The 14,282-nt window shown below is 38.6% G+C and overlaps 1 protein-coding gene across 11 annotated transcripts in view; it reads right to left on the bottom strand.

Annotated features, from left to right (window-relative positions):
- The window catches only part of TACC2 (transforming acidic coiled-coil containing protein 2), a 210,893-nt gene that overhangs the window by 33,005 nt on the left and 163,606 nt on the right, over positions 1-14,282 (bottom strand). For 7 of the 11 annotated variants that reach the window (XM_075935333.1, XM_075935331.1, XM_075935334.1 and 4 more), the window contains 6 exons: positions 14,235-14,270; positions 10,100-10,160; positions 8,398-8,605; positions 4,434-4,495; positions 3,118-3,233; positions 2,180-2,351 (listed from right to left, as the gene is read on the bottom strand). In XM_075935333.1, coding sequence (XP_075791448.1) covers positions 2,180-2,351; positions 3,118-3,233; positions 4,434-4,495; positions 8,398-8,605; positions 10,100-10,160; positions 14,235-14,270 — 655 coding nt within the window. The remainder of the gene's footprint in view (positions 1-2,179; positions 2,352-3,117; positions 3,234-4,433; positions 4,496-8,397; positions 8,606-10,099; positions 10,161-14,234; positions 14,271-14,282) is intronic. The other 4 variants (XM_006111422.4, XM_006111418.4, XM_075935329.1 and 1 more) reach the window with 2 other exon arrangements.

Consider the following 14,282-nt stretch of genomic DNA (forward strand, 5'->3'; position numbering starts at 1 on the left):
GTCCGGGAGCTCAGACATCCCCCAGACAGGGGCTACTGCCACCCCATGCTGCTGCCTCTTTATCAGAGGCAGCAGCACTGGGTGACAGGCAGCCAGTCCACAAGGGGAGCTTGGCTCCTCAGGAGTGAGGCTGGAGCACACTGGCTGCCAGCCCCGCCCACAGGGACTATAGAATAGTTGACTAACCAATAAGAATTGAAGAGGTTACTCGACTATTCAATTAACCGATATTTAACGTCCCTGCTGCAGAGCTGTTATAAAATCAAGGTTTGCTTAGGAATGCCAGGGGTCCTTGAGAGAATCTATCCAAAATATTCAGAAGTTTGAGAACCAGTGCTCTAAAGTCTAAAAGCAGCTACAGTTTGGAAGTAAGAATAAACTCTTCACGCTAAGTCCATTGAGAACAGGATTGGGTTCAAAAGTAAAAGTTTCTAACAAAGTCCCTTCACTATATAATATCAAAACAGTTGGCAAATTATCACAGAATGAGAAATCTCTGTTCATCATCCATTAATGCTGAAGAACTTCACAATATGTATGCTACTTTCACAAAGCAATTCTTCTTTATATATTCATACAACTGCTCCCTCCCCTGAGAAAATGTGGGCACAGCCTATATATCTATGTATCTACATGTGTCAGGTTAAAACATAACAAACCACTTCATAACAAGTAAGCTAATGAGAGTGTCTGCCTGTGGAATTGATCACAAAAAAACATTTGAGCCAAGATAAGAACTAGGAACGTAACATCCTGTTTAACCAGTTAACTGGTTAAACATTATGTTTAACTAGTAGTTAACTGCTTAAATGGAGCCAGGCGGGAGGCCAGCCAGGCTGAAGCAGCCCCTCCAATGCAAGCAGGGGCTTCTCTGCCCTGGCTGGAATGTCCCCCCACCCTTCCGGCCAGTCTGGGCACAAGTTAACTGATTAACATGTCTAATAAGATGATTAACCAGTTAACCATTAACATCTCTAATAAGAACTAGGGGTGTAAAATTTAGATTAACTGGCTAATCGAACAGTCAGTGCAATTTGCATTGACTATTTGATTAGTCAATATGGGCGCCTCCACCTTTGAAGTGTATCAACAACCCTAGGGCTGTTGCTACACTTCAAAGATGAAAGCGCTGCGGGGAGCACGGGACCAGTGGGGGAATCAAGCAGTCCCCCGCTGGCCCAGTGGTTCCCGCGGCATTTCAAAGTGGCAGCACCTCATGAAGCCCAGGGTTAGCCCTGGCCTCCATGCGGCACTACCACCTTGAAATTCAGCATCAGGCTCCATGTGGCGTTTCAAAGTGGCAGTGCTGCACGGAGCCCACGGACAGTGGGAGAGTCACCAACTGATCCCAGGCTGCACACAGAACTGTCTTTTTGAAACACTGCAGGTAGCCCAGGGTATTTCAAAGTGGCAGACCCCGGGCTCCACGGCGCTCTGGGCTGCACATGGCATTTCAAAGTGGCAGCACCGTGTGGAGCCCAGGGTCTGGCCCCGGGCTCCATGCGGAGCTGCCACCTTGAAGCACTCCTTCCTCTTTCCCCCCCACTTTGCTGCCTCTTTCTGATAGTTGACTAGTGTGTAGACTATCCAATAAGCGTTTGCTTATCGGATAGTCGACTAGTCGTTCACATCCCTAATAAGAACCAGGACAAACTTTCTCAATTTTAACAGTATTCTGTTAGACCAAAATGGGGATCAATTTCCCTCATTTGTGCTCTATCAAATTCTGTTATTTCTAATGGAAATGAGGCACGTTTTTCAACAAAAGACTAAAATCCACAGAATTATTTTTGGCTCCCTGTGTTTGAGCACACATTCTGCACTGAAACCTTCCTGATTAGTTTCATGCTCTGAAAGAGCAAATGCCCATTTTGCAAGCACAACATTGGAGGCACTTCTTAAAAGTGACCTTTCATTCATACGATTAATTGAAAAAGCACAAAGCCAAACAAACTAAATTTGTCAGCAAGTGACCTTGCTTTTTAGTTTGTTCTGTTTAAGTAGTTTCCAAGAATTCAGGGTTCACTTCATTCAGGGTTTTCATATTCTCACTCCAGAAATTTTAATTTAGTTCTAAACATGGTATAATTGCATACTCTGTATCTTCTCCTCTCTCACCACAGGGGAAGATGGCTTTTTTGGGAGAATATTTCCATCACACTTCTTATACATTACTTACTATTTCAGTGGCATCTGAAACTGTTCCTAAGCTCATGGGCTCGAGTTCTTTCTGTTTTGATTTGTCTGGTGTCTGTATGCGTGTCTCTTGGCTGGCAGTTAGAATTCGGGAAGCTGGGTGCTGCGTTTTCATTCCAGAGGATAGCTGGGCTTCAGTTTCCTCAAAACTTGATCTGTGAGAAGACAGATAGCATACAGATTTTCAGGATAGGCTAGGAGCCAAGTCTCTGCTAAAACCACAGCAAATGATCTTCAGTTAAACCATCACATTCTCATCTTTACAGGAGCTTGATACATAAGGATAATTGGCATAAGGCTGAATTATAGCAATGCATCTTGTAAAATTTTGAGAAATGTTTTCAGAGTAGTATCCAAAAGAAAACTGGGTAAACCCAGTACTACTGGAGATCAGTGAGTGCATGCACAACCTCCAAATTTCTTTTCCCTCATTTCTCACTTCTACATGAATCTATCAAATGACAATTTTGTTAAATAGCAACAAATGTTACTATATCATTTAAATTGAATTAATTGTTTAGGAAACTAAGTTTAGGGTTTTCAGGACATTTTCTATGTACTGAAATGAAACTGCTCTTTCTATTTAAGAAAAAACAAGAAGTAGTCAATCATAATCTAGAGTGAAGACAGCCTACTCTTCATTGCAGATTTCAAAGTAATTGGTAAGACTGAAACAGAAATATATGTCCTGATTTTCCACTCCATTACACCATTGACTGGTGTAATAAGAGACAGCTGGACTTTACATGTTTAATTGATATAGAGCTCTGTTTCAGAAGAAAACAGACAAAAATTAAAGCACACAGCAAAATCACTGCCTAACTGGAAATAACTTTAGTGTTATCCTTTTCCTAAAAATCGTTTCATTATTAAATGGGTTTTGTTTGTTTCATTTTTGTTTTTCTTTTTGCAGTGATGTACCCTGAACATGGAGTTGTAGAATCAGATAGTCTGACTGGAGGAGATTTGACTGGACTTCCCTGCTGTGCATCAAATACAAGGTACAAAGATTGTTTCTTCGGGATGCTATCATCTTGCTGTCAAAAGAAAAGGAAATAATTATCAACCAACTTTCCATTCTCCATTATGGTTAATTCATTACCTCAAGTGACCCATTGACAGAAATTCCACTTCTTTTTTTTGGAGCTGATAACATACACTGTACATGATTTGCAGCAAAACACTTCCTATGGTGCTGAAACCTAGTGGAACTATCATCAAAAGAACAGCCTATTTTAGAAAAGCCACTGTCCACAACACCAACTGTATAACTTCCAATTTTTATTAGTTCCTCCACTATCATTTGGGATTAATTAGAATTCAGGTAAATCTAAAATCTGTACTTGCTCTTTCTGAATGGGTTATATGGCATTCACTTACAAAGTGTTGCCAAAAGTTAATTGGGACCTTCTTTATCATATCAGATAAAGATGTGATAAGAATCTCACATCAAGAATCTCCACAGTGACAAATTGTTTGGTTCTTAGAAGCATCTTAAGGAATTCAGACATTTGAAGCTTATTAATACAATCTAATTTATCAAGTGAATGCAAGTAAAGCCAAAATAAAAATGTTGAAGTTGAGTTCTCATATTTTATAGTAAGTGTGTTGAAGAGAAATGCTCCTCATTTCTTTTCACAAAAGCTTTAGGCCAAGTCTACACTAAAAGGGAAGGTCCAATCAAGATACGCAAATCCAGCTACATTAATTATATAGCTGTAGTTGACTTTTCTTGTTTTGAGTTTCACTAAACAGCAGGAGGTGTCAGCCTCTCTTACTCCTCGCAGAAACAGAAGTACCAGCTGCCAACAGGGTACCCTCTGAGTTCATTTTAGCAAATGTTACCTAGACTCGTTAAGTCGATCTCCAGAAGATCAAGTGTGGCAGTGTCAATCTTCCATTTAGTGAAGACATGGCCTTGGAGAGTTAAAGATTTCCTGCCATTGGTTGGTTACCTAAAATACAGTGCTCTGTCCTAACTGTGGCTTGAAACACTGAATACCTTTACTCTCCAGAAAATTAAACTAAATCTTAACATTAAAAAGATGAAATAATCTATGTAACGATAGGGACAATAAAGCATGTACAATTTATCTGACTACACTGACTAAAAATACCTGTGTTTACAATCTACTGTAGATGTGCAGTTAATTCATGGTGTAGCAGAAAACTGTCCATACAGCATAATTATAGCACTACATAACGACTGGTGTAAATAGATGGAAATGGAAATTTACCTGCAAGGAGGAGCCTATTTTCTCCATATATTCTATTTCATATGAGTTGCCATATTCCAGCTCTGTAAGGGAAACAGAGAAATGTCCCCATACATAGGAGGAAAATACAATTTTTGCATGTGTAAATAAAATCTTGGAAGCTTGTTGCTAAGTGACACCAGGCCCTGCAGCTTTATTATTGTTGCTTTTTCTAACAGGCCCTACAAACAAAATACATAGAGACAAATGTGCAATAATTTTCTGCTGTCAATCAACTGCAGCGTCATAGCACATCCGAGGGCAGAATATGGTGTGATTCATTATGAATTAATTTTTCTGTAAAACTCTAAGCTAATCTGTTTCCTTTGTTCAGGATTCTGTTACAGATTCCAGTAGCTTTACCAAAAACAGCAGAGTCTGGTTGACACTTCCATACATGATATCTGAAATGATGTGTCACATTACAAATCTCTGAAAATATACTAATGTAGTCTTGATAGCTATTTCCTCCGTTGAAAGAAGAAAGATTTTGTAAGATGACAAGTAATCAAATGATTATACTCATAGTAAAAAAACATGCAAATTTTAATCAGGATCTATTATCATTTTGTTATATGAGATTTTAAAAAAATGGATAACGCATCCAATATGCACATTTGGTGACAGATAGGACAGCAGCATATATACACTTATTTTCACATTTTAGTTATAAGGGACAGTTCAATGTATGAGTATCTACAGAGAAACCCTGCCCTAACCTTTAACAAAAATTTCTGTTGCCCTACAATTTCCCTTAATTATTCCATAAGAATTAACACGCGCTTCTTGCAAACCCTGGTCACTCGACATTGAACAGATATAACAAATACACAAAGAAACTGCTGACAGAATAGAAGATAAATGCAACATTTATAGGGTTTAAAGCCTGATCATGCAAATAACATGGAGTCCTTACATGAGCAGACTCATTTAAGGCAATAGGACAAAGCACTATTAAAAAAAAAAAAAAAAAAAAAAAAAAAAAAGAATGATAGGCACAACCTATGTATCTCAGATTTTGTATCTAAATCCAGTCACCTAACACAAGGGTGAATTTTTTTCCTGAAGATAAAAATTAAGGATTCCTGTTAAATAATATTCTTTTCAAAACTGTTTATTTTTATTCTGTTTTGTATTTTGCTACGTTTGTTTTATAAATCTTTCCTATAGGCCTAATTCACTGAATCACACGCTTATTTCCATTTCTGTATAAAAACAACTTGTGACTGGAATTTAAGCATGTGTTTAAATACACTTTCTGAACTGGGATGACATCCTGAATATGGGCCTATGTCAGGGAGATGTCTTAATCGTTTTGTAAAGTGAAAATCTCTGTGAAAACAACATTGGAGTATATATGTGCAGGTCTCTCTGGGTTTAAATAGCAAGTTTATGAAAATTCATGGATTTCACAGGCCGCCCGTTTAAGAAAAATGGCTGCAAAATAGCACTAGGTGAAGTTTAGGATATTGTATCCATTAATCTTATTGCTGAAGGGAATCCTGCTATAGCAATGTTAGTACATTGGGACATTTAGTATCCCATGGTTTGTTTTTAATGGTAGCAGAAAATCAAACAGAAGGAAAAGCCTTCCATATGAAATATATGCTTTTTTCTAGCTATCAAAAATCCACACAAATAATGACATTTAAAGTAAAATGAAATATATATATATATAAATAATTTAAAGATGACATTTAGGAGGAACTATTAACTACAAAGCAAAACAACATCAAATGCTTTGAAATATTTATCTCCATTTGCTAAATTTTATATATTACAGTGAAGTCTTACAAGTTAGTTCTTAAACTCTAGTAAACAATCTGTTACAAATGCTCTTTACAGCCAGGAAACACACTGTTAGCGTCCTCTGCTGCCACTGATAACAACTCTGCAGCTGCTTAATCCGCACTCTGGTAGTAATAATCCATAGAGCTTGATGTAGGGATGTAAAGGACTAGTCGACTCTCCAATAAGCAAATACTTATTGGATAGTTGACATGCTAGTCGACCAGTTGCTTCCCTCCTCCCCCTTGCTGCTTCTAACAGAAAGAGGCAGTAACGAGGGGGCGGGGAGTGAAGGGGGAGGGACAGGAGGAGAGGGGGAAAGGGGAAGTGGAGGAGGTACTTCAAAGTGGCAGCACAGCTTGAAGCTTGGGGTCAGATCCTGGGCTCCACACAGTGCTGCCACTTTGAAACACTATGTTCAGCCTGGGGCCAGGTGGAGTGTCTCCAAGCTGCATGCGGTATTTCAAAGTGGCAGCGCCGCGTGGATCCCAGGATCAGCTGGAGTTGCCAGCTGATCCTGGATTCCAGGCAGCACTTTCACCTTTGAAGTGTAGCAATAGGGCTGTTGCTACACTTCAAAGGCAGAATCGCCCTATCGACTAATCGATGCAAAAATGCATCGACTATTCGATTACTCCTTAGTTTGCTGTTTAGGTTGATGGACATTTCACCCGATTTGACATAAAAAGGCAGTTTGTGGCGTGAGGTATACCAATGAGAAAAGTAACAAATAATGTGGCTCATTAAAGATAATTCTTTTGTCTCACTGCTCTCCATGGTTTCAAACACATAATTATAGTGGATGGCAAGATAGAGGGCAACTCCAGGGTATTAACAAAGTGGTATGAATGAATTTGAATATGTATGCACAAAGATAGCTCTTGGTTACAGGAGGACAGTCACAATACTATGAAGAGAAGTAAGAAACATCTCTTGAATTACTCAGATTTCCCATAGCAGCAGGAACAGAACTGACAGTGGAAATCATGATTATTTTAAAAGGAGGAAGCACTGTTGGTTGTAATTAACATGTAATCTGAAACACTGAGCATACCACCCGGCACACTTCTGAAGCAGGAGGATTAGTTCACTTTCTGTTACCAGCCTGAGAGCTGAAATGATTGTTTTAGTTCATCCATACATTATGTTGTTAGTAAATCATTTTAGCTCACTTTTTCTTTAAAATCATACAATGCAGGCATAAATAGATGCACTTTTGTTATAATTTAACAACCACCAAAATGAGCGGATTATTCAGACTGAGCCAAACAGCCAACATAACCCATAAAAGCCCCAGTTCCTGGATATGCCTACATAGGTGCTTTTAGGTGTTCATGTGAACAGTCCCATTAAAGTCAGCAGAGTTACCCACATGCATCCAGCTAAACATATCTATAAACTGTTTGGAGGACTGAGCCTAAAAGCCCATTTGTGCAGTCTGTAATTTTACAAAACTCCTCAGATTTTGCCTTAAATTGTTTAATGATATTTTAACAGTACATTGAACAGGTGGGCAGAAATGACCAGACTATGATGATGGAAATACAAGATCAACAAGGATCATAAGATTTTGAAGTAGTAAGTCACCCAATCATAAACATGAAGTTGGAAATGGGTTAGTATTCATTTATGCATTCATTTATGAGATGTACCCTTAGGTAACAACCTGTAAACACTTATTCCTTTATATAGTCCCAGGGAAAGCAACATGACTACACATGTGAGAAATACTTAAGTGGGATATCTAGAGCCCAATTAAGTGCTATGTTAAGGAGGATCTTTATGTAACCAATAGACCGAAGGCTAGATCTGAAGCTGGGACCTTCAATACAGAAGTACAAATCTCTGTAACTTGAGTTAAAGAGCTAGAGGCCCAGCAAAATTAAAGGAAACCCTTCCACTGATTTCGGTAGATTTTGGGTTGGGTCCTAAATCCATTAGCTGGAAGGAAGAGCAGGCCACAGGCATAGCAGGGAACGTGTAACACAATTTGAACAATGGGTTATACTTACAATTAAGTGCAGCGAAAAAGAAAAAATAGTGATGTGTTGCTCTGGAGTGCTGCCCTATCCATCCTTTTGCAGTTTCCTCTTTTCTTTTTGTCTTATCTTTATAAAGAAAAAACTGACTGGAGCTGAATGGTCATTTATAAGCTTACCCTCTGTAGGGGAGTTGAACTTGGTCTCGTTTACAAATGTAGATAGATCGGATGGCTGTGGGTAATCCTGTTTATCTGAATCCAGAGCCACAGTCATGCAAGTCCATTTTTGACTGGTTACTGAAGAAGCCAGTTTTTCCTCATCTGTCGCATGAACTACAGTGGATATAACTGGGGGTGTTTCTGGAGTAGGCAGCGGAGTGGAGTCCTGCAGAAAATAAATGTTAACATATTAACTGAATCTACTACCTTTCAGCAGTAAGAAACATTTGTCTTAATTGTTTTGTTCATCTTTCTTTTGTTGTTTTAATGCCATGCTACCTACTACAGCTCCATATAAAATACTTGAGAAAACAGACCCAGCTCTTATATGTGGCATTTGGAATTACACTAGGAATAACATTTTTCTCAATAATTACATGCTCTTTATCTGTACAATGAAACCCTTTTATAATTATCATGATTATTGCAAAGCTGTGTAGAATTAAAATCCCGAGTGAAGTGTATTGAATTGTGCTAACTGCGATCCAGTTCTGTTGGCGGGTTGGGGGAGGGAAAGGGAGGGAGAGAGGGAAGACTTCTGCACTCAGGGGATCCACAGGAAACTTTCTTTGATGTCTTTATTGAATACTGTTTTCATTCTACCTTTTCCTTGACATGATTTACGGTGCATGTGTAAGTTTCTAGATTCTGTTGATGCTGGTAAAAAAAGATGAGATGTTATTTGGAGCAGATGGTCATGCAGGTGAGTTCAGAAATTTTTAGGAGTTATGGCAGAAATACTTGCAGGTAGAGATCATGGCATACATGGCACACAAAATGCAGTCTCCTAGGAATATGAGTGTGATAGTCAGGCCAACTGACTTTTAGGGCTTCTCTGCATGGCGAGTTAGTATACCGGAAGCTAGGGCAGTTTGTAGTGCAGTAGCTTCCATACTAAATATTTTGCGATGTGCTTTGAAGTACTGCTAGTTGAAACACTACACTCACAATGTAGATTAGCCCTGACCCTTCCCTTACGGTAATGATCTCACATAAAGGCCATGAATCCTTTCCCATTCACTACAAAGTCAGCCAGTTTAAAGAGAAAGTTAGGATACAGAATGTGGGAGGTGGGCTATGGTTTGAAAAGAAACACCCCATATTAAAGCAGTGAGCATAAACCCATTATCTCATATGTGGCATGGGCTTTATTATCTCTTCCCCCAAGAAAAGCCACCCACTAGTGTTTTAAGATGACAAATAAAAAATACTGTGTCTGTTCACATACTCTCTGCAGACTAAAACACTTGCATTATTTGTTCTTTTCTTTCATCATATCATTTTATCTGTGTACTTTATATTTTTCTGGGCTAATAGGTTAGCTGAATTCTTCTGAATACCAATATCCTAAATGTTCATTACTATACTTATATTTAGCTTAGAATTTCCCAAAGATTATTTTTGAACAGCCTAACTGGAATTCATAGGATAAATACAAGGGTTGATGTTATCTGAATACAATATGACCATATAGATCATTGTTGCACAAGTTACACCAGCTCTAACTGGCACTGTACAAATTAATTTTAAGATTGGAGGACAAAAATTAATAAACTTTACCAATGCTTATAGCTATTCAAATGTAACAATGTTACATCAAATATACTTTCCTTCTATAAAGAAAACTAAAAATATATGTCAAAACAACATAGTACTTTACCTGAGAGGGTGCATCTGAGAGGGGAGATCTTTTTGGTGACTTTTTCACCCTAAATGTATCACTAAAAATAAAGTTAAAACTGTAAATATGGCATGCCAAAAAGAATCGTCATCATATAACACTTAGCAATACAGAGCTACAGAAAATATGACCTCTGCAAGCCCACCTGCTTTAAGACCCCCTCCATTACAAAGCAACACCACTGAAAAACATGCAAGTATTGCTTTATCATCATGCACTTTGGTACAGGACTTGATTCCCCAAACCAGTAAGATAAACTAAATAAGGGAGTTGTACAGCAGGATTGCCATATGTCTAAATCCATTCAAAAAGTCTACTGAAGCTGAATATTGATAGGGAATGAGGATTATCCAAGGATTAGGGCACTAGGATAGGACTTGTTTCAAAAGCCTCATCCCCATGTCAGAGTTTCCTCTGTGACCTTGAGAAAGTCACCAAGCCTTTTTGTGTCTCAGTTCCCCTTCTGTAAAATGGGGATAATATAGTACTTTCCTACATCACAGGGTTCTTGTAAGGATAAAAACATGAAGACTGTGAGGCATTCAGATACTAAATAAAATAGGTAAGAGATAAATTTCCTTGCCACATGGCAACAAGTTTTTGATGAATGGTATATGAAGGTTTGTGGCAGTATATATATTTTCATGGTATGTCAAGATTAATATATTTACTGACATAGCAATTCTGCTTCAGGCTCTTCTAAATCCCAGCACACGAACTGTCAATACAACAGTTTTGACCCTTCAAAGCATGGTGTATTCCAAGCAAACACATGGAAAAGAGAATGCCCACACATTTTCATATACAGACATGTAATGTACGCTGCCTGTATGTATGCATGTATGCATTTACCATTTACAAAAAGCAAAAAGTTCCCTAAAGACAACATTCCCAACAGAAGCGTGATCTATCAGTGCTCCAGATGCAAGCTGCCAGACCTGACCTAACTGGGTTTTGATATTAGGTGAAAAAGGCAGGGATAAAGTCTGCACAGTTTCAACTGAGTTACTCAAGAAAGTCTTAGTGGTTGCGTTTTTATGCAGTGGTAAAAATTACAGCTCAGCTGTGAACAATGAGCAACAAAAGGAGATTATATCAAAGCATTTCAACTGATAGAGAAAAAGTCAAAACTACACCTATATGCAAACATGACTAAAAAATACCAAACAGCTATTTGCTGGAAAAAAATATTCTCAATAGGGTGCTAATTACTAAGTGCAATAACACATAATAATTTAGGGCTATAAAGTGATTAAAAATTAATAATGATTAATGGCATTGTTAAATAATAATAATATAATACAATGTATTTAAATATTTTGGAAGTTTTCTACATTTTCAAATATATAGATTTAGATTATAAGACAGAATACAAATTGTACAGTGCTTCCTTTATATTTATTTTGGATTACAAATATTTATACTCTAAAAATAAAACCGTGTTTTTCAATTCCCCTAATACAAGTACTGTGGTGCAATCTCTTAATCTGAATCTAAACTTACAAATGTAGAATTATGTGCATAAAAATAACTGTATTCAAAACCAAAAAACAACATAAAACTTTAGAGCCTACCAAGTCCAGTCAGTCCTACTTCCTGTTCAGCCAACTGCTCAGACAAGTAAGTTTATTTACATTTGCAGGAGATAATGCTGCCTGCTTCTCTTTACAATGTCACCTGAAAGTGAGAACAGGCATTCACATGGCACTGTTGTAGCCGATGAAACAAGTTATTTACATGACAGATTTGCTAAGGATCTGTATGTCCCTTCATGTTTCAACCACACTTCCTGAGGACATGCATCCATGCTCACAATAGGTTCTGCTCAAAAATTGTCCAAAGCAGTGCGGACCAACACATATTCGTTTTCATCATCTGAGTCAGCGCCACCAGCAGAAGGTTGATTTTCTTTTCTGGTGGTTTAAGGTTCTGTAGCTTTCACATCACAATGTTGCTCTTTTAAGGCTTCTGAAAGAATGCTCTGCAACACCTCCAATATTACGTAAGGTATGTCAGATTCTTAAAATTTGGGTCAAGTGCTGTAGCTATCTTTAGAAATCTCACCTTCTTTGTGTTTTGTCAAAGCAGCAGTGAAAATGTCCTTAAAACTGAACATGTGCTGGCTCATCATCGAAAACTACTAAACCATGAAATGTATGGCAGAATTCAGGTAAAATAGAGCAGGAGACATAAAATTTTCCCCCAGGGAGTTCAGTTGCAAATTGAATTAACAATTTTTAATAAGTATCACCAGCATTGAAGTATATTCTTTGGAATAATGGCAGAAGCATGAAAGGGCATACAAATATTTATCTTATCCGGCATATACATTTTTTATTATACCAGCTACAAAAGTGTCATGTGAACACCTGTTTCACTTTCAGGTGACATTGTAAATAAGAAACTGGCAGCATTATTGCCTGCAAATGTAAACAAACTTTGTTCCTTAAGTGATTTCCTGAACAAGAAGTAGAACTGAGTGGGCTTGTAAGCTCTAAAGATCTACATTATTTTATATTTGAGTGCAGTTATGTAACCAAAAAAATTTCTAAATTTGTACACTGCAATTTCACTATAAACAGACTGTATTACAGTACTTGTATGAGATGAATGGAAAAATACTATTTCTTGTATTTTTTTTTATAGTACAAGTGTTTGTAATAAAATATAAAGTGATCATCATATAGTTTGTATTCTGGGCTGTAATTTAAATCCATATATTTGAAAATGTAGACAAATGTCTAAAATATGTAATACATTTCAATTGATATACTATTTTAACTGTGTGATCAAACCCGCAATAAATCATAATTAAACTTAATAAAAAATTTTTAGTCAGTCACATGAGTTAACTGATGTTAGCTATCGTGTAACTGAATAGTTGTGTAACTGCATCAACATTTTAGCAGCTACATGACTATTCGATAGTCCCTGGGGGTGAAGTGGCAGCCGGTGCATTTCTGGTCACACTCTTGGGAGCTCCCTGCCACCCTGCACTGCTGACTCTCTATCAGAGGCAGCAGCACAGGGTGACAGGTGGGAGCCAATCTACAAGGGGAGCCACTTTAAAAACCAGCTTCCCGTGCAGACCAGCTCCTGCCTGCCACCTCATGCTGCTACCTCTGATACAGCGGCAGCAGTACGGGGTGGCAGCAGCCCGTGTGCGTGGGGTGCCTTAGCTCCCAACGAACAGAAGCTGCTCCATGAGATGCAGACCACCCTCCACAGAGCAGCTTCTATCTGAAGCAGGCCAAGGCTCACTGCGAACAGAGGCTACTCCGTGAGATGCCTGATAGAAGCAGCAGTTCTGGGGAGGTTGGGGGGAGGGGGGCGAGGCAGGTCCGTGGGTCCCCCCAAGCCCCGGCTCCTGACTGCCCCCCTGCCTCTGTGGGAGGCAGCAAGGGGGGGCAGGTGGGCCCGCATGTATTGGCTCCCACCTGCCTCCCTCACCCTCTGCGCTACTGCCTCTCTATCAGAGGCAGCAGTGCAGGGGTGAGGCGAAGCAGGTGAATCCAGTGCTCATGGGGAGCTGGCTTAAAAGCTGGGGCCCCACAGGACACCGTCTCCTGCCTCCCACTCCTTTGCTGCCTCTGATACAGAAGCAGCAAGCGACGGAGAGGGGAATGAATGTAGTTGACAGGATTAACCGATTAGCAGCCGAGAAGTTTAGGCTTATCAGTTATTTATGTAGTCGTCTACATGTTGACATCCCTATAATCAACAGCCCTACAATATTTTTTTTCCTTTAAAAAGCACTTACAAACATTAGATAGCATTTAAGAAAGAATGGCTGTACAGTGTTGTATAGTGCAATATTCTGTTAATCAAGATACGAAGAAAGTCTTAATGCTTTAACTGAGGGCATCATATATATAATTTAAAAAGCAGTCCTTCTACATAAGCAAACCTGATACTGACATAATAGCTCATTCACGGCCACGCAATTCACTTACAAAATAACTTTTACATAAGCCAGTAAAATAAATATGTAAAGCTTCATGCCCAGTAATTCTTGATCATGCCGCAAAATAAAAATGTTTAAAAAGCCCACAAACCATTAACAAAGTATGAGGCACTTTCACCATAATAAGCACATTAGATTAAATTTACTTACAACAGAGAACATACAGACATCACATCTTCTACCATCCTAAGACAAATA

The sequence above is a fragment of the Pelodiscus sinensis genome, chromosome 8, assembly GCF_049634645.1.
Source record: "Pelodiscus sinensis isolate JC-2024 chromosome 8, ASM4963464v1, whole genome shotgun sequence".
Classification (NCBI taxonomy): domain Eukaryota; kingdom Metazoa; phylum Chordata; order Testudines; family Trionychidae; genus Pelodiscus; species Pelodiscus sinensis.